This window comes from Geotrypetes seraphini, chromosome 15, assembly GCF_902459505.1.
Source record: "Geotrypetes seraphini chromosome 15, aGeoSer1.1, whole genome shotgun sequence".
Taxonomy (NCBI): Eukaryota; Metazoa; Chordata; class Amphibia; order Gymnophiona; family Dermophiidae; genus Geotrypetes; species Geotrypetes seraphini.
Window position 1 is genome coordinate 43,288,653 of NC_047098.1, and position 21,395 is coordinate 43,310,047.

The window sequence follows — 21,395 nt, forward strand, 5'->3', positions numbered from 1 at the left end:
AAGAATTCCATGAGCCATGCTTTGCATGCTTTCCCTGCGTGATTCAGGCACTGTACTACATAATATACTGCCACCAGATTGAAATCTTTCAATTAAGACTTCAATCATGATATAGTACTAGTGTGTTTATATAATCAAAACTTCCTCATCAGACTCCTGGTTTGAAATATGTAGATAATTTAAAATGCTACTTACAAATAACATTACAATTTTTTTTTTTTTTTTTGCTCATCTTCTAATTTTTATCTCATGCATGCAGGCTGACGAATTCATTAAAGGCCTGCATGCAAATGGAGATGATCGTTGGCATGCCCCCAGCCAACTGCACGGATTGCCGCCAACTGCAGATATTTTGCATGTTTCACACATGCAAAGTATCAGGCTGAGCCTAAGGAAGTCCCTGATTGGCTCAGGTGCCCCTGGCCCCTCCCAAGTTAGGAGCCTGAGCCAATCAGGACCTTAGGTCCCGCCCCATGCATCACATGATACGCCGGGGCAGGGCTTAAGGCCTCAGAGTCGTCGCTGGTGGTAAAATCCCTGATACAGTTACTAGTAAATTTATAGTTATAGCAGGATACTTGCTCTTGAATCTGTTACATCGTGGTGCAGCTACTTCTGAGTAGTTTTATGGATCCCCTCTCATCAATAGGCCTCCATGACTGATGACCAGCCTGCAAGTCCTGAGCACAAGGGGGCTCTAAAACATTTACTAGAAGCAATGATAATAACAATTTTGTCCTGTTTTCCATCCACCTGTTTCCCATTAACTCGTATTTCCAGCATATTATGCTCTAGTTGGTGAGGAAACTGAAGAACAAACGTACATCTCACCTTCTCTGGGCAGATTTTAACCCTTGGTGCAGCAAATACAAATTTGAGAGAGAGACCTTAAGTTCCCAAATGGCAGCAGTGATATGCTGCTTCTGGGTTATTGAACCAGCATCCTATAATGCATTATTTTTCCTGCCAGTAGAACACAATCTCAAGTAACGTAGCATGGTGAACTAAACATACTTGTATAATTTAATCACCACTTACAGCTTTTATTCAATAGTAAAGTGTACTAAAGAGAATATCTTTCCCTTTTGCATTTTCATAAAATTATAGGTGTTGTCTGTGTGTGTGGAGGAAGAGAACATCATTCCATACATCACCAACGTTCTGCAGAACCCTGACCTGGCTTTGCGGATGGCTGTACGGAACAATCTGGCTGGAGCTGAGGAGCTTTTTGCCCGAAAATTCAACGCCCTCTTTGCTCAGGGAAATTATTCAGAAGCAGCAAAAGTGGCAGCAAATGCACCAAAGGTTGGACATAAACTTTTTGTAATAAGTTTTTGATAAAAATATTATAGAATAGCATAATCAAATTCCTTATCATATGTATATTAAGCTATTTACTAAATTTGATATATCTGTAATTGAAAGTTATAGTCAGCAAAGCAGTTTACAGTAAGTTGTTCAGAATAAGATAAAACAGTAATACAAGACACAAAGGTGAAACATCATAATAAGAACATAAGAATAGCCTTACTGGATCAGACCAAAGGTCCATCAAGCCCAGTAGCCCATTCTCACAGTGGCCAATCTAGGTCACTAGTACCTGGCCAAAACCCAAGGAGTAGCAACATTCCATACTACTGTTCCAGGGCAAGCAGTGGCTTCCCCCACATTTTTCTCAATAACAGACTTTGGACTTTTCCTCCAGGAAAATAAGAACATATGAATAGCCTTACTGGGTCAGACTAATGGTCCATCAATGATCTAGAATGGTTACAAGCCTTCAAGAACCATAAGGAGCAAAACAGACATACACCATAGACCCAATATAACACACATTCACAATGCAGTATAAAGTTTGAACCCCATTTTCTGTGTTGTATCGGTTCTGTAGGAACTGTACCCCCTCTTTATCAAAACATACCTTTGCTGGCCAAGTCACACATTCCAGTGTTTAATTAAATACTGCACGTCTCGTTGATAAACCATATGAATTTTATTAAACATTGTATCCACAAACAAAAAGTGAATTTGATCACAGGATAAAATTAACATCCTAATTTAGTAAATGAGACCAGTGTCACCTTTTTTGTTGCCTCTCGCTTCTTCAGTTTGCAGTATCAATATTCAATTTAAAATGAAAGCTATGAATCATAGGGACAGCAGGAGAGATCTGTTGCTCTCTTTGATGGGGAGAATCAGCTTAAGTGGGGTAATCTTTTGTAGGTGGCTTTATTTACTTCAAACACTTTCTATTAGGTTAATGTTGAAGGACTTGAAATGTCTATATCAGATTGATGAATTTTGTTGGGCAGGCCAAAAATCAAAAATAGGATTTCTTTTCTTGCTAGGATCTTGGTGGTCTGAGAGGGTTGGGCATCCCAGTTTCAAACTTTATAACTATGCTTGTATATTGCAGCCTCTGAGAGATTGGATGTTTTGGAAGAGTCATTTCTCACCACTTGAGTTAAAACAGCCTTTTTTTAGCCCTACACAATTCTCTCTCTCTACTTCACTTATTGATTGCCAACATTCCTCAATGATTTAAACGTTGTGTTCTTCTTAGACCTGTGCGGATGTATGGAGAACACTTTTTTGGTTGTTGAGGGAAGACCATAAAGCACTGATCAACTTTTATTCAGGAAGATCTTGCCTCTATCTAGGTTAGACAATGCTGTGTTCTAGATTGGGAAAAGAGAGGAGTTCATACCCTAGAACACAGTTCTTCAACCGCCGGTCCGCGGACCGGTGTCGGTCCGCAAAAAAATGTTGCCGGTCTGCGAAGGATTCGGGTCCCCAGCCACAGCAAAAAGTGCCGGCGTCAGCTGACGTGCAACTTCCTGTTGCCGTCGCTATGCCCGACACTTCTACTCCTGCCGCTTATGTCTCCGCACCCCCAGACAAGCAGGGGCAGCTTTGTGTGCTTTTAACTTCGGCACACAGCTGCCCCTAAGCAGTATTTTAGCCGCGGTTTCATGAGGCAGCCTCGGGGCCTTTGGTAAGCCGGCCCGCTTTGATGATGCGAAGTGGGCCGGCCTATCAAAGGCCCCGAGGCTTCCTCATGAAATCGCGGCTAAAATACTGTTTAGGGGCAGCTGTGTGCCAAAGTTAAAAGCACACAGAGCTGCTGCTAGCCTACATAGAGGGAACATTTTCTGGAGAGAGAAGGGAGAAGGGGTACTCCTGGACAAGGTAGGGGAAGAGGCTACTGCTGACAGGGGAGAAGGGAAAGGGAAGGGATGAGAATTACTGTTGGATAATAGGAGGAGGAAAGGGAGAAGGGGTACTCTTGGACAAGGGAGGGGAAGGGGCTACTGCTGACAGGGGAAAAGGGGAAGGGATGAGAATTACTGTTGGATAATAGGAGGAGGAAAGGGAGAAGGGGTACTCCTGGACAAGGAAGGAGAAGGGGCTACTGCTGACAGGGGAAAAGGGGAAGGGATGAGAATTACTGTTGGATAATAGGAGGAGGAAAGGGAGAAGGGGTACTCCTGGACAAGGGAGGGGAAGGGGCTACTGCTGACAGGGGAGAAGGGGAAGGGATGAGAATTACTGTTGGATAAGGGGAGGAAGAAAGGGAGAAGGTACTGCTGGACAGGGGAGGAGGAACATTGGAAGGAAACAGCTGGCAGGGAGATTAGAGAAGGGGAAGGAGTCAGGATGGAATGGAGAGATCAGATGAGGGAAAGGGGAGAGACAGGAATGACAAAGTAGAAAGAGATTGATGCTGGGAAGGGGGATCAGATGAAAAATAAGGAAAGAGGGACCTTTGTACCTGGTGTAGGAGAGAGGGGCATAGAAAGAACGCAGATACCATATGGAAGGGGGAGGGGTAGAAGGCAGACAGTGGATGGAAGAGGCAGATGCTGGATTGAAGAGACAGGGCAGACGCTGGATGGAAGAGAGTGAAAAGAAGATGAAAGCAGAAACGACAAAAGGTAGAAAAAAATAATTTTATTTCTATCTTGTGATTAGAATATATCAATTTAAAATATGTATATTGCTAGAGCTGATATTAGACATAACTGGGGAGTGCAAAGCCCAGGCAGTGCATCTTTAGCTTCCAGCTGGCTTAGGGCTCTCTCTGACCAGGAGGCAGTTGCCCTAGTTCCACTCCCCTAACACCATTCCTGCCATGTGTGACTGTGGTATTCTGTTAGCATGATATTTGTGTAGCATTCTGTAATAATTTGGCTTATTCAGTTTTCTTGATAGTAGAGGGGATATATGTGAAGGGGAGGGGAGACGGGGGTTTTGTTGATCCTTGCCCTGTATTATTTATATCTATCAAATGACAATTGTACAGGATATTGTTTCTTTTTATACTTTAATAAAATATGTTCAATATAAAATCATAACTATTTGAGGCTTGTGCGGATGGGATCAGATGGTTAATGGGACCGAGCTCACGGGGATGGGGCGGCAATGGGGTTTTTAAAAATTTCAGTCTTATTAGTTTGTCGGTCCATGAAATAATTATTTTATTTCCGCCGGTCCATAGGTGTAAAAAGGTTGAAGAACATTGCCCTAGAATATATTCTGACTAGAGAAAGTACTATTATCCCCTTTGAGATTCTTCAACAGTGGGTAGGAATCAGGTTTGCTTATTGCCATATTAAGCACTATATCGCGTCTCTACCAGGCAACTCACTCAGACAGGGGATGGGAATTAAGTTGAGAGAGTTCTTTAACACTCATAAGAACATAAGAACATAAGAAGCGCCATCTCCGGATCAGACCTTCGGTCCATCAAGTCCGGCGATCCGCACACGCGGAGGCCCTGCCAGGTATACACCTGGTTTATTTTATAGCCAACCATACTTTATATGCCTCTCTCAAGGAGATATGCATCTAGTTTGCTTTTGAAGCCTAGGACTGTCGATTCTGCAATAATCTCCCCTGGGAGAGTATTCCAGATGCCAACCACTCTCTGTGTGAAGCAGAACTTTCTGACATTAGTCCTGAACTTGTCCCCCCTTAGCTTCATTTCATGTCCTCTTGTCCGTGTCAAATTGGACAATGTAAATAATCTTCTCTGCTCTATTTTGTCGATTCCTTTCAGTATTTTGAAGGTCTCGATCATATCCCCACGCAGTCTCCTTTTCTCAAGGGAGAACAATCCCAGTGTTTTAAGTCGATCCTCATATACCAGTTTCTCCATACCCTTCACTAGTTTGGTTGCTCGTCTCTGCACCCTCTCCAGCAGTTTTATATCCTTCTTTAGGTAGGGAGACCAATGTTGGACGCAGTATTCCAAGTGGGGTCTGACCATTGCCCTATAAAGCGGCATTATAACTTTCTCCGATCTACTCGAGATTCCTTTCTTTATCATGCCCAACATTCTATTTGCCTTCTTTGCCGCTGCCGCGCATTGTGCTGACGGCTTCAGGGTCCTATCTATCAGTACACCCAGATCCCTTTCTTGTACACTTTTTCCCAGACTTGCACCTGACATTCTGTACTCATATTCCTTATTCTTACTGCCTAAATGCATTACCTTGCATTTCTCCACGTTGAACTTCATCTGCCATTTCTCCGCCCATTTTTCTAACCGACACTCAGTCAGTACAAGAAGTCACTATATCTGGACTGTACAAGGCCCTGCAGCAAGTAGGGAAAGAGAGGTGAATCATAAATGAGCTAGAGAATTTTGGATGTTCTAGCAATAATTAAAAAGCTATCATGTCTAGTTTCAGCTGTGTGGCTCCAGGAATGTTATTTTAGAGCACTGTTCTTCATTGCAAGGCCCACAGGAACCTCTTGTGTGGCCCGCAGTTCCATATACAGTTCCAAAGTCGTCCTCTTACCTCAAACTAAAAGGAGGATGTGACAGTGATTCTCTGGCACTGCCAATGGTTTCCTCTGCACTGTTCTTCTGCCATGGTCAACCCCCAGCTGAAGCAACTTCTTGTTTCTGTTAGGCGGACCACAGCAAAGGAACCGTGCAGAGAAGGCTGTGGGCAGCACTAGAGAATTGCTGCCGTGCTGGTGACCTCCTTGTAATGTTTGAGGTGGGGGGGAGCTTTGGAACTGGGTGGGGAAGACATTTAGTGGAACCGGGGGTGGTGAGGAAGGAAGGGAGACATGCTGAATGGAAGGAGGCAAGAGAGGAGATGGATGGTGGGGAAGGGAAGGAGATGAATTATTAAGATGGCAGAAAAATGGAAGAAAACTGATTAGGAAGATAAGTGCCAAAGATGGATGTAATTTGTAAAGTGAAGAAGGAGAGGAAAGAAACAGCAAATGCATAAGGAGGCCTTAGAAACAGTTTTAAGAGCATAGAGGAACAAGATGATCAGAAAAATAAAATTGCTAGATGACAAAGGTAGGAAAAAATGTTTTTATTTTCAATTTCAATTTAATTTGAAATATGTCAATTTTGAAAATTTGCATGTGGTGTTTTTATATATTGGATTGTTCAGGAAGAAAGGCATTGCTTACTGTTTCTCCTGTGGTGTACTGTGTGCAGAGTCTGGCATATTGGTGTTTAGTTTGTGGGTCTGTATTTGTAAAGGTTTTTTTTCTATTTTCTGCATGTGTCTGAGGCCAAGTGTTCTGATGAGAATGGAAGTCAAGAAATTTTGGTGGTTGTCGTGGCCCCAAGTAGGAAGCTATGTATTTGTTGGATCTCCTTCAGCTTTTTTGTACTTGAAATGGCCCAACTTAAAATTAATGCAGACTGTTGCTTTAGAGTGTTTATATAGAATTTCTTTTTCTCGTGCACAAAAGTTTAAAATGAGGAGAGTGTGGATTTCTACCTATCTAAAATGGAAAATACTTTGGTTCACTCTCTTTTTGTAGTTGTAAGGAGATAGTGTTTTCGGCTGATCTTGTGCTATATATGACTTCCATTCTAAGGTGTGCAATATTGGGCTCTGAAGATTAATTAGTTTAGGACATACAGGGGGGCCTTTTGAAGGAAGAGATAAGGGGAGAACACTACCTTTTGCAAAATATGCCTAGTGGCTTGCAAATGCATGTTACAACATTGGATGTATGACCTATTGGCACTGGAGAAATTGACTTCACTTTCTTGCTATTTGGGAGGTGAGGGAAGTGCGGAGTTATCCCAAGAGGAAAAAAACATTATTTAGCCATATGGGGCTCATATTTGATTCTTTTTCCAGTGTTGGGTATAAAAAAAATTATTAGAGAGTAAAGCAAGATGGCGCTCGAGCAAGACGTGAGTTGAGAGAGCTCCCGTCATGTGAGGGATTTTTCTTTTCAATTATCTGCGGTTATGCCTAAGAGACGGGGAAGGCCGAGTGGCAATCCTCCAGCTGCTCCAGAAACCTCAACACCGCGACAGACTGTGATAACAGCATTCACAGTCCATCAAACCTCAGCGGGCGTTTCTGCTGCTATGCTGGGGGAAGTGCATAGTTTAGACGGCGATCTGTCGCTGAACCCTCGTGGACCACACACTCCCCTTATGCCTGGAGACGCTGAGAAGGGACTGACGAGCTTGGAGGACTCACACACTGGATCTGGAGAGGAGCGTCCCGAATGTCCAGCTAACCCGGATGTCAACACGTCGTCATCGACTCACGTTTTGGAGCCGATGCAAGCAGGGAGTTCTTTCCCGCTGGGACTGAGTGATAGTGAGAGAGAGGGAGCCCTGTGGGCCATGTCCCACGGAAGGAGACATATTTCAACCGGCTGATTTTTTATTTTTTTTCCCTCCTCAAGCCACTTGTGAAGCCGCCAGTGATGACTCTGGATTCTATTTGGACCGCGATAGAAAACCTTCACGTGGTATGTACTAACTTTGTTACTAAGACTTTAAATTCATCTGCTAAGATAACCCATTTAGAGACATTGTTCAACTTCAGAAGGAAGAGTTAACTAAATTGGAGAAAACAATAAATGAAACGAAGACTTTGCTTGTCAAACAATCTACTGACAAAATGAGGAAAATAGAAAACTTGGAGAATCAACAAATAAATTTAAATTTAAGACTTTTAAATTTTCCAATTGCTAAATATACATCTCCTCTAGAACTCTTTAAAATATTCATGGTAACGATGTTGAAAGTTCCAGACTCTAATTTACCCCTATACAAAAAATTTACTACTTAGAAAAGATTTCAGACGATACTCAAGGGGAGAAAACTGAGCTAGATGTCTCTGCACTTTTGGAATCTTCTGTGCTACATTGTTAGTTACACTTGTGTTTTTACAAGATAAAGAAATGTTGTTGAAGCTATACTTTAAAGTGAAACAGGTCTCCTATTTAGGTGAAAAGGTGAATATATTTCCAGATGTATCTAAATGGACTCAATCTCGCAGGGAAGAATTTCTTACATACTGTACAAGAGTGATTTTTTTAGGGGCAAGTTTTCAATTAAGATTTTCTTGCAAGTGTTTTGTTTCCCATCAAGTGAATAAGTATATTTTCTTTGAACCTGCCCAATTGGGTTTCTTTTTGGAGGGTAAAGGGGTTCCTACCGTGGTCCAGAGTGAAACAGTATAATGTGGTCATGGAATGTTAGGAATGATGCATGCTCGAGTAATTTCTCCTCTTTATTATATTTTGTTAAAACCTTAATTCCCACAAGATGGTTTCTTGATGCTTTTTCTCCCTCCACAGGTGGACTATGTTAAAGATTTTTCTTCTTTTTATGTTTCAGATTCATTTATCATTTTGATCAATTGAAGAGATGTATTCAGTATTTCCTGTACAATTGTGTATGTAATTATTTGAAATGATAAATAAAAAATAACAAAATACTGATGGATTCTTTTTGATATCAAGCAGTACAGCGTTGGCTTTCTTTGTTTTTTGAACTTCAAGCTACTGATTCATATTTTTTTGTAAAAATTTATAAACTTATTTTGATACTCTTTTGGGGATTTTTCTTTCTCATTACCTGCTTTGGACTACTTACTGTGGGAGTTGGCAGGATGATATAACTGTGTTAATTGCTGTACCATCCACATTACTACAAATAACACAGTTAATTTCAACGGTGTTATCAGTTACAGAACACTGGATGCAGGAATTTAGATTAAAACTCTAAGGATAAGACAAAATTCTTTCTTGCTGCTCCTTGTAAAAAGAAAGCCAAACAAAAGTAGTGGTAGGTGGAATTTCCTATCCATTAAGCCCAACAATTAAGATCCTAGGGATCACATTAGACCAGTGGTCTCAAACTTGCGGCCCACCAGGTACTATTTTGAGGCCCTAGGTATCTTTATCAGAAATCACAAAGTAAAAGAAAACAGTTTCTTGATCATATGTCTCTTTGGCTATAAATGACAATATTATTATTAAGACTTATCCATAAGGAAAGATTTATAAACTATAAAGAGTTTTACCTCATGCAAAATTGTCATTTCTTTAATAAGACATTAACTATTTTTCTGAGGCCCTCTTCAGTAAGTACCTACAAATCCAAAATGTGACCCTACAAAGGGTTTGAGTTTGAGACCACTGCATTAGACCAAGGTTTATCAATGAAAGAACATACTAACCAGTTTGTTCGGAAATGTTTTTGTATACTTTGGAAGCTACTTACTATAAGATCCTATTTTAATTATCCTGCCTTTAAATTGCTGGTGCAATCTTTAATTCTCAGTTCTCTGGATTATTGTAACATTATCTATTATGCCGGCCTTAAAGAGTAATCTACACAGACTGCGATTGATCCAGAATATGGCTGTAAGATTGATTTTTGACTTGAAAAAATATCAGATCATGTCACTCCTTTTTATCGTAGGCTGCACTGGCTTCCGATTAAGGCCAGGGTTATTTTTAAATTTGGATTACTGTGCTATAAAGTGTTTGGCCTCACAGTTGATCATTTAGTGGAACACTTTGTATTTGCTACATTCTAGATGCTCACAACGTATTCTGACATTTGTCCTTCTGTCAAGAACTGTATATAAAAGATGCTTCGATAGGTTACTCTCTTTTCAGGCAGCAATTAGAGACAAAGGCCCTGATTCTCCAAAGTGCATCCCGATTTTAGGCGTCCTACAGCTGTCTAATCAGCCAATCGGGATGCACGTTTTTTTAAAAAAAATGCTCTCCAGGCAAGCCTGAAGGCACCTCCAGGAGCCTAGGGAGACCCGCAAGATGCCTAAGCTCGTCTAAGGGCCTTAGGCGGGCCTTAGGCTGAACCTAGGCGGCCCTACGCGTCTCCCTAGTAGAGGAGAAGCTTAAAATGTAGGCCAGCAAAATGCTGGCCTACATTGTAAGTAGATGCGGCCGCTATACTTATCGCGGCAAGGGATCTCTCTGCCGCTATAAGTATAGCGGGCCGCGGCCCCCTGACTAGGAGGGTGCCCAAACCCTCTGCCCGAAGACGCACCCCCCTCCGACACTACCGACCACCCCCTCCAACACTACCGACCACCCCCCCCGACACTACCGACCGCTCCCCCCAGACAATATCGATAGCTGGCAGGAGGGTGCCCAATCCCTCCTGCCCGAAGACGCCAATCAGACCTTAGACATAGTGGGGATGGGCGGACCCGCTATGCCTAAGGCCTGATTGGTCCAGGCTTCTAAAGCCTGGGCCAGTCAGGCCTTAGGCTTTGGCGGGATGGGCCGGGAAGGGGCGGGCCCGCTTAATTTCGACGAGGCGTGCCTGCCGGCTCAAGACGTGCAAGACCCATCTAAGAACAGGTTTGGTGGAGTGGAGGTTTGGGGGGGGTTAGCGCCGGGGGGGTGCGTCTTCGGGCAGGAGGGATTGGGCACCCTCCTGCCAGCTATCAATATTGGGGGGAGGGGGGGAGATCGGTAATGTCGGGGGGGGGGGCGGTCGGTAGTGTGGGGGGGGGGGGGTGCGTCTTCGGGCAGATGGTTTGGGCACCCTCTTGGTCAGGGGGCCGCGGCCCGCTATACTTATAGCGGCAGAGAGATCCCTTGCCGCGATAAGTGTAGCAGGCCGTGTCTAATCTAACCCGTTTCTCTAACCCGCGTCTGTAACATGGACGCCGGTTACAGAATCGGGGTTTAGTTTAGGCCGATTCTGAATAGGACGCCTCTCCCGGGCGTCCTATTCAGAATCAGGGCCTAGGTGTCTTGCGGGCCTCGCCTTCAATATAGGCGGCCTGCCTGGGGAGCATTTTTTTTAAAAAAACGTGCATCCCGATTGGCTGATTAGACACCTGTAGGACGCCTACAGCTGCCTAAAATCGGGACGCACTTTTAGAGAATCAGGCCCAAAGAATTTAGCCGGTTATTAGTCAATGCTGTGTCTTATACACATTTTAGAAAACTTCTGAAGACACATTTATTTGATAAATTTTTACAAAATTAGAACTGGATAATTTGTTAATCTGTATTTCCTGAGATTGTCTCAGCTTCTTCTAGTTGTAAACTGCATAGAACTGCAAGGTTAGGCGGTATATAAACAACAATGTAATGCAGGGGTGTCAAACTCTGGCCCACTGTGTAATAAAATTTGGCCCGCCAGACAATTACAAATTTACACTTAAGTTGGCCCGCTGGCAGACTTTTTTTTTTACCCAATTGGGTACAAGCACCACATCAGCTGTAGGTTCACGCAGGATGCGTTGTGCAAGGCTTTGCTCCAACAAGACGTCCTTCACTGAGGGTGCCGGGGCATCGACTGTGCTCTTGCCACGGTCGGCATGACTACAGCTTTCTACTGCTTCTCATTCATTTGCTCACCTTCATTTATAAGGGTTAATAGTATTATAATGGAGTATATTTAATTGTTCTTTATTTGTTCTTCATACATTGTAATGCCTTTTCTTTGTGCTTTTTGATAAAAAAAAAAAAAAAAAGCAAAGAAGGAAAGAGTTGCATGCACTCCCAACATTGACTGAAATCTTTCCCATTTGTATTCATGGTAGATATCCTGAAATGCTGACTAATAAGGTGTGGCTTGTGGGGAACATTGGACTAAGAAAAGTGAGGGGGGTTTGTTGTGCTGCCTAATATTTATCTGCTGCAGTTCCATCTGTATGGGAAGAGTAGCCTAGTGGTTACTGCTGTGGCCTCAAAATCAGGGGAACTGGGTTTAATTCCCACTGCATTCCTTGTGAGCCCGGACATGTCACTTAACCTCTATTGCCCCAAGTACATTAAAAAAAAAAAAAAAAATTGAGCCCACTAGGTTGGAGAAGTTGTTACCCTATATTTCTACTAAGACTAAGGGGTCCTTTTTATTAAGGTGCGCATTTAGCACGCGCTAAATCGGTTAGCATACCTTAATAAAAGGACCCCCCTAAGTATCTTAATAAAAAAGTTTGGCCTGTGATTTAGCCTATGTTTTAGATTAATACAAGAATCACATTACATTTAAATCCAAACAGACCCAGTTTACTCCTAAACCTTTTATGAAGTAAGGTTATTTACTGATTTGTCAGTGGTTCTTAAACCTGTCCTGAGGGCTTTCAAGATATCCCTAATGAATATGCATGAGTGAAATTTACATGCATACTACATACCTTATAGGCAAATCTCGCTCATGCATATTCATTAGGAACATTTTGAAAACCTGACAGTCTGGGGGCTCCCCAGGACAGGTTTAAGAACCACTGGATTATGTATTGGTATACCAGGAGTAAATAAGACAGATTAAGGGGGGTGGGGGCAGGTGATTGATATATTTTTTTTCCCCACAGGAGTTCTGAGGATCATAAGAACCAGGACTCTTAAGGCGTCTGGATTAGGGTGGAGATGGGGTTGATGAGTTGATTTTTTTATCACTTGGGATTTTGAGGATCCTGAATATGTTGGTGGGAATCATTGGGGAAGGGGGGAGGTTTGGAGTTTCTTATAAGAAGTAGATGATTATGTATCATGTTTATGTTCCAGCTTGTCTTGTTAATTTTGACTACCAATAAAAAAAAGTTTTAAACCATAAAGTGAAAATATTATATATTAATAACCCACCTTCTCCCAATAAAGTCGAAAGCAAAATTGCAAATGAAGAATCTAGTGAATAGCACTAGGAATATTACCAGAAAATACAATGATATATTATTTTTGGATTAAGTATTTATTGAAAAGACAATTATTTTTTTCAAAGACAAGAAGGCATTAACTGGAAATTAAAAGTATAGTTGGAGAATGCAAGTTTAAAACTCAGGGTTTTTTAAATTTAATCCTCCAATCGGGAGCTAGTGCTGTTGTTTATATTATAATGCAGCTTTAACACTAGCTTGAATAAACTGGAACTGTTGTAAAGAAGTTTGACATAAGTCAACATATATTGAATTGCAGGAATCCAATCAGTTTATCAGCATATGTAACAAGGTCCTTAAATTTTGATGTGACTAAACACTAACTTCCATGGTCTTAAATTTCAAGATGCTTCATTTTGTTGATGGAATAAGTGGAATATAACTCATCTCATTTCTTGATTTAATGGTTGACCTGAGGCAGGGATTGGTTTTTATTTTAACCCTCTCTATACCTCAGATGGAACAGGCTCTCTTGTAGAAGTCTTAAGTTTCAGGCTAATATTGTTCAGGGGTAGGGAACTCCGGTCCTCGAGAGCCGTATTCCAGTCGGGTTTTCAGTATTCCCCCAATGAATATGCAGGAGATCTATGTGCATGCATTGCTTTCAATGCATAGTCATTGGGGAAATCCTGAAAACCTGACTGGAATACGGCTCTTGAGGACCGGAGTTCCCTACCCCTGTTTAAGTGATGGTAATGATCAAACAGATTATTAGAGGTATAATTAAACCAAACATTCCCAGTAGCATTGTAGACTACATAAGTGTTAGAGCAAGAGCTAAACAATACTACCTTGCCACCTTCTCCCCTACATATGATTAGGTTTGTAACAGGTCTTGATGACTCTTCTTGCTCTGATCAAATAATTACTTTTCTTTGCCTTTTTCTTGAAGGGGATCCTGCGTACGCCAGATACTATTCGTCGGTTCCAGAGTGTTCCTGCACAACCTGGTCAGACTTCCCCATTGCTCCAGTACTTTGGAATCTTGCTGGATCAGGGCCAACTGAACAAATATGAATCATTGGAGCTTTGTAGGCCTGTCCTTCAACAAGGGCGCAAGCAACTTCTTGAAAAGTGGCTTAAAGAAGACAAGGTAAAGCTGAAATTGAGATCCGAATATAGGGTTTTGCAAATTTTTAGAATACTGCTTATATGTTGCTGTTTTCCTATGTCTTAATTATTAAAAGTTTTTATCATTTATTCCCCCAAGCTTTCTGAATTTTTAAAGAATTTAATGTAGATCTGTTTTGGATAATTGTTCTTGCCATTTTAATAGCTGGAATGCTCGGAGGAGTTGGGTGATTTAGTGAAGTCTGTGGATCCCACCTTGGCGTTGAGTGTTTACCTAAGAGCCAATGTTCCTAATAAAGTTATTCAGTGCTTTGCAGAAACAGGACAAGTCCAGAAGATTGTGCTGTATGCTAAGAAAGTGAGTTTAATGATTAAGTTATTTTTCTACTTTGTTTTTCTCAAGTCAAGGAGAACTATAATAATCTTTCATTATAGTGCTTATTAGGAAGTGGTCATAGGATTTTATTTGTAGGCTAAACCTTGCTTTTCAAACAAAATATTTTGACAACACTTACCATATATACTTGAATATAAGTCGACCCGACTTTGAGCCGAGGTAGCCTTTTTTCCCCCAAAAGGAGAAGAAGGGTTGACTCTAATATAAGCCGGGGGGGGGGGATTTAATATACAGGTACCCTGCCCGGCTCTACACCCAGCCCTCCTCTCACTTCCTCCCCATCAGGCTCTGTACCAAGCCAACCTCCCTGCCCTGCCAGGCTCTGCACTCTGTCTTCCCTCACTCACTCCTGATGCCTTGCAGGCCTCCACCAGGCCTGCCATAAGACCTGGTGGTCCAGCAGTAGGCCAGAACAAGAGGGATCCCTCCCACCTCCTGTCCCAGCTGATTCTTAAAAACATTTACTTCTCTCCCCTCCCCCACATACCTTTTGAATTCCCTGGCAGTCTTGTGGTGGACCGGGACAGGAGGGATCCCTCCTGACAACTATGACAATTTTTACCTTCCTCCCGCCTCCCCATGTACCTTTCAATTCCTTGGTGGTCCAGTGGTGAGCTGAGCAGGAGCAATCTCACGAGAACTCACAACAGTCATTTAGCTAGTGGCTCTTGGCCAAATAGGAAAGTGGAAAAATCACTCCTGCTTGGTTCACCACTGGACCACCAAGGAATTTAAAGGTACGCGGGGAAGGGGGGAGAGGAGTAAAAATTGTCAGTCTGTGGGGACAGGAGGCAGGAGGGATCCCTTCTGTCCCAGCCCACCACTGGACCACCAGGTCTTACAGCAGGTCTGGCGGAGGCCTGCAACAGGTCCTGGAGGGGGGGGGGCAGGAGGGCGCTGACCCGAATATAAGCCAAGACTCCCATTTTGGGGCCATTTTTTGGGCCCAAGAATCTCAGCTTATATTCAAGTATTTATCCCAGGACAAGCAGGCATGATATTCTCACATGTGGGTGACGTCATCTACGGAGCCCCGGCGCGGACAGCTTTTCAAGCAAACTTGATTGAAGTTTCAAGTTTGCACACTGCACCACGCATGTGCGTGCCTTCTCGCCCACTAGAGGGCGCATCCCACCTCGTGGTCCTCAGTTCAAAATTTTCCGCGGAGCAAGAAAGCCCTGTGGATCTGAGCTCCAGTGTTTTTGCCTTCTAGCTGCCGCGTTTAGTTTGTTTTTCCCTTCGAATTAGTTCGCGGTACTCCTTTCCTTTCGTTTCTTTTAAAAAAAAAAAAAAAAAAAAAAAGTAACTTTCGTTTTTCGTCGGGTTCCGGGGGCTCCCGGAAGCCGTGGCCGCGGGACGTCGGTACGTTCCCGGCCTTCTTCTTTTTCTTCGTGGATGTCCCGTCCTGTTACGGGATTCAAAAAGTGCAGCCGGTGTGAGAGGTTGCTTTCCATCACTGACCCTCACCGCTGGTGCATTGTCTGTCTTGGGCCCGAACATCCGACAGACTCGTGTGATCGCTGTGCTACCTTCCAAAACAGGGCCCTCCGCCGCCGTAAGGCAAGAATGGCCGAATTGTTCGCCGTCGACGCGCCGCCTAAGGCCTCGACGTCGGCCTCGGCTTCGGCCCCGGCCTTGACCTCGGCCTCGGCGTCCTCGGGGGCCTCGGCCTCGCCTCGGCCCTCTTCCTCGAAGTCGTCGTCAGTGAAGCAAGCTTCGGGTAAGTCCTCTGTTCCATCCCCTTCAGCAAAGAAGCCATCCTCGAGTCAGGCCAAGGCGGGTGGGTCGACCCCGGCCCCGCATCGGACCTCGACTCCGCACACCCCGAGGGAATACTCGACACCGAGGTCGCCCTCCAGGGAGTGTGCCCCGGACTCGGAACTCCCCACCTTCGTGGGGATTCCGGCCTTCCAGGATCTCCTCCGAGCTCTGATCTCATCGGAGCTGTCGGGAGCCCTGGAAGTGTTGCAGCGTGCTGCGGTTCCGGCGGCCTCGACCTCGGCCTGGACGCCTTCGGTCTCGGAGGCCCCGGCCTCGGCTCCCTCGGGAGCCCCGGCCTCGGCGACCTCGGTCTCGGGTACTGGGACCCCGTTCACCTCGGTCTCGGCCCCGCCCCGGACCTCGACCTCGGGGGAACCCCCTGAGCGGAGTGTAAGGCCCAAAGAAAAGTTGCGCAGAGTGCGCCGTCTTTCCTCCTCTTCCTCCGGGTCTTCCAGACACGCCTCGCCCTCGACGCGACCTCGGACGGGGCGTCGATCGAGGAAGTCTAAGCGGCCCCGAGGCTCCCCTCGGCGCGACCGTTCCTCGTCGTTCGGGGGCGAGGCGTTGCAGGTGTCGGAGTTGCGCCTCGACAACCCGAGGCTCCTCCGCTCACCCCATGGGAAGTCTTCCCGAGCCGCCTCGCCGAGGAAACGGGAGAGTGTCCCACGAACCCCGGGGTCCTCACCCAAGGGTTCTGCGAGGAGGACAACTTCCCCTTCCCCCTCGAGGGCCCTCGAGAGGGGATCCTGGGATTCGGGATCGGTTAGGGATCCTCATTATTCCCATGAGGCCTCCCCCCTCTCCTCGGTGGGGCGGTCGAGAACCCCCTCTCCCCAGGCTAGGCCGTCCTCATTTTCATCCTTCGTTCAGGACATGGCCCAAGCCCTGGGGATTGACCTGATGGTAGGCTCTCGGTATTCCAAAGAATTTTTGGAGGAACAGGACCTCCCCATTCTTCCTAGGGAGGTGCCTAGACTCCCTCTCAACAGTGTCCTTCTGCAAACCTGGCTGAAGAACTTGTCAAACCCTCTTACAGTCACGTCTGTGCCTTCAAAAATGGAATCGAAGTATAGGACGATTCCCCCTAAAGGGTTCGATAAGGCGCAGCTCTCACACCAGTCTCTTCTGGTGGAGTCTGCTCTTAAAAAATCACAGCCCTCACGGGTTTCTGCGGCGGTTCCACCAGGCAGGGAGGGGCGGACCCTGGACAAGTTTGGCCGCCGCCTCTATTCAAATTCCCTGATGGCCACCAGGGTTCTAAACTACGCCTTCACCTTTTCCTCCTTTTTGCGTGGTATGGTGAAGGACCTTCCTCAATATCGAAACTCGTTACCGGACCCCCAAAGAGCAGGATTCGACAAGTTTATGTCCAACCTGTCTCAATTGCGGTTGTACCTATTCCATGCAGTGTACGACGCCTTTGAGCTGGTTTCGAGGGTGTCGGCCCTCGCGGTGGCCATGCGCCGCTTGGCCTGGCTTCGCACCCTCGACATGGACCCAAACCTGCAGGAACGCCTGGCAGACTTGCCTTGTGTGGGGTCCGAGTTATTCGACGAGTCGTTGGATGCGGCGACCAAGCGCTTGTCGGAACAGGAGCGCTCTCTAGCATCCCTGGTCCGCCCCAAACCCAGGCCCCCGCCGCAGAAACCCTTTCGGCCTCCACCGCGCCGATACCCTCAGAAGTCGACCCCGGCTTTCTCGAGACCGCCTCCGAGACGTCCGTCTCAGCGAGGCAGAGGGGGACAACCCCAAACCCCGGCGCAGGGCCCTTCTAAGCCAGCGCCTTCCTTTTGACGGGATGAGCGGACGGGGCGGGTTCCCCTCCGCACTTTCTCAGGAACCCCTTCCTATCGGGGGCCGTCTTCGGTTCTTCCGGGAGGCATGGACCGGGATTACCTCAGACGCTTGGGTGCTCCGGATCGTCTCCGAGGGCTACTCGCTCAACTTTGTGTCCTCGCCGCCAGACAGTCCCCCAAGTTTAGTCCCCTGCAACCGTTCGCAGCTACCGACCCTTATAACCGAAGCCAAAGCCCTCTTGAAGCTTCGGGCGGTCGAGCCGGTCCCCAAGGACCAGCGGGGTACGGGATTTTACTCCCGCTACTTTTTGGTCCCAAAAAAGACCGGGGACCTGCGCCCCATACTGGACCTCAGGAAGCTCAACAAATTCCTGGCCCGGGAGAAGTTTCGAATGCTATCTCTCCCGGTTTTATACCCCCTCTTGGGGGAAGGGGACTGGATGTGCTCCCTCGACCTGAAGGAAGCATACACCCATGTTCCGGTGCACCCCGCCTGTCGAAGATTCTTACGATTCCAGGTGGGGGACCTCCACCTCCAGTACAGGGTACTGCCCTTCGGCCTGGCCGCGTCCCCACGAGTTTTCACGAAGTGCATGGTGGTGGTGGCAGCAGCCCTCAGGTCACGTGGACTCCATGTATTCCCTTACCTGGACGATTGGCTCATCAAAGCCCCGACCAGGGAGGGGGTTATCTCAGCGACCCGACAGTCTATTGCCTTCCTGCAAACTCTCGGGTTCGAGATAAACTTTCCAAAGTCTCAGTTGAGACCGTCGCAGTCTCTTCAATTCATAGGTGCGGTGCTGGACACGGTGCGCCTACGCTCCTACCTGCCGACCCAGCGGGTGGAAACCTTGGTACGGATGAGCCGCCAGGTCTCCCAACTATCGAGGGTGTCGGCCAAGCGCATGATGATGCTGCTGGGCCATATGGCCTCGACGGTACATGTCACGCCGTTTGCGAGGCTACACCTGAGGATCCCTCAGTGGACCCTCGCGTCCCAGTGGCGCCAGGAGTGCGACCCGGTGTCTCGCCTCATTTCGGTAACTCCGCCCTTGCGGAAATCGCTGCGTTGGTGGACAGACTCTTCAAATCTGTCCATGGGGCTATTGTTGCGCACTCCGCCTTTTCGCAAGGTCCTGACCACGGACTCCTCGGAGTACGCGTGGGGAGCCCATCTCGACGGTCTTCGCACGCAGGGCCTGTGGTCGTCAGAAGACCGTCAGTGTCGTATCAACGTGCTAGAGCTGCGAGCCATCTTCCTAGCACTTCGAGCCTTCGTTCACATACTGCAGGACCAGGTGGTCCTCGTCCGCACGGACAATCAGGTGGCGATGTATTATGTGAACAAGCAGGGAGGAACAGGGTCATGGCCCCTCTGCTCCGAAGCTCTTCGCCTCTGGGAGTGGGCGGCCTCCCGGAACATCTTCCTCCGGGCAGTCTACATCCAAGGAGAACGGAATTGCCTGGCGGACAAACTGAGTCGACTTCTGCAACCGCACGAGTGGACTCTACACTCAGCAGTTCTACGCGAGGTCTTCGCTCGCTGGGGAACGCCACAGGTGGATCTGTTTGCCTCTCCGGAGACACACAAACTACCACTATATTGTTCTCGGATGTACTCGCAGGACCGTCTGGAAGCGGATGCCTTCCTACTCGACTGGGAAGGGAGGTTCCTGTATGCATTCCCGCCGTTCCCTCTGATCATGCGAACGTTGGTACACCTAAAATCGTCCACGGCCACGATGATTCTCATAGCACCTCGGTGGCCGCGTCAGCACTGGTTCTCCCTGCTGCTACAGCTCAGTGCCAGAGAGCCTCTTCCCCTGCCTGTCTCTCCTTCTCTGCTGTCTCAGAGTCAAGGATCCATGTTACATCCCAATCTGCAGTCATTGCACCTGACAGCCTGGTTTCTTGTTCCCTGACTCCTCCGGACCTGTCTCAATCGGTGAAGGAGGTGTTGGAAGCCTCCCGCAAGATCTCGACGAGGCTTTGCTACGCGCAGAAATGGACCAGGTTTTCCACCTGGTGCTCGTCTTTTCACCTGGATCCGGTATCAGTTCCGGTATCCTCGGTTTTAGAATATTTGTTTCATTTGTCGCGCTCCGGCTTGAAAACCACTTCGGTGCGGGTTCATCTCAGTGCGATTTCTGCTTTCCACCAACCTCTGGAGGGACGCCCTCTGTCACTCCATCCCTTGGTGACACGCTTCATGAAAGGGTTACTCAGGGTTTGTCCCCCTCTTAAGCCTCCGTCTGTCGTGTGGAATTTGAATGTGGTTCTGGCTCAACTGATGAAACCCCCGTTTGAGCCACTCAACAAGTCCCTCTTGAAATTTCTGACTTGGAAGGCGGTGTTTCTAATTGCCCTCACCTCCGCCAGGCGGATTGGGGAGTTGCAAGCCTTGGTTGCGGACCCTCCTTTCACTGTCTTTCACCACGACAAGGTGGTTCTCCGCACCCATCCTAAGTTTTTACCTAAAGTTGTTTCTGACTTCCACCTCAATCAGTCCATTGTCCTTCCTGTGTTCTTCCCGAAGCCCCACTCCCATCCTGGCGAGACGGCGCTTCACACGCTTGACTGTAAGAGGGCGTTGGCATTTTATCTTCAACGCACCAGGCCTCATCGGAAGGTTCCTCAATTGTTTTTGTCCTTCGATCCCAATCGATTAGGGCACCCAGTTTCCAAGCGCACTCTGTCTAACTGGTTGGCCGCTTGCATTTCCTTTTGCTACGCTCAGGCTGGCCTTCCTCCCCCGGGTCGAGTCACGGGGCACAAGGTCCGAGCGATGGCAGCTTCGATAGCTTTCCTCCGATCCACTCCGATGGAGGACATATGTAAGGCTGCCACTTGGTCTTCGGTTCATACATTCACCTCTCATTACTGTCTGGACACTTTATCCAGGAGTGACGGCCGGTTTGGCCAGTCAGTTTTGCAAAATCTGTTTTCCTAAATTGCCATCCTCCCACCTGCCCTTTTTTGGTTAGCTTGGAGGTCACCCACATGTGAGAATATCATGCCTGCTTGTCCTGGGATAAAGCACAGTTACTTACCGTAACAGGTGTTATCCAGGGACAGCAGGCATATATTCTCACAACCCGCCCGCCTCCCCGGGGATGGCTTCCTTGCTAGTTATGGAACTGAGGACCACGAGGTGGGATGCGCCCTCTAGTGGGCGAGAAGGCACGCACATGCGTGGTGCAGTGTGCAAACTTGAAACTTCAATCAAGTTTGCTTGAAAAGCTGTCCGCGCCGGGGCTCCGTAGATGACGTCACCCACATGTGAGAATATATGCCTGCTGTCCCTGGATAACACCTGTTACGGTAAGTAACTGTGCTATTCGGTAACTGGCAGGAATTCAATTTTCATTATAGGACTGATTGAAAATGGAGATATCCAAAGTATTTGCTGTATGTGCTGTCGGTTAATTTACA

At 46.7% G+C, this 21,395-nt stretch overlaps 1 protein-coding gene across 1 annotated transcript in view; it reads left to right on the plus strand.

Moving 5' to 3' along the window:
* Positions 1 to 21,395, plus strand: part of CLTC (clathrin heavy chain) — a 210,295-nt gene that overhangs the window by 101,650 nt on the left and 87,250 nt on the right. Inside the window, exons 7-9 of the mRNA XM_033921311.1 lie at positions 1,108 to 1,305; positions 13,831 to 14,031; positions 14,215 to 14,367. Of these exons, the coding sequence (XP_033777202.1) occupies positions 1,108 to 1,305; positions 13,831 to 14,031; positions 14,215 to 14,367 (552 nt within the window). The remainder of the gene's footprint in view (positions 1 to 1,107; positions 1,306 to 13,830; positions 14,032 to 14,214; positions 14,368 to 21,395) is intronic.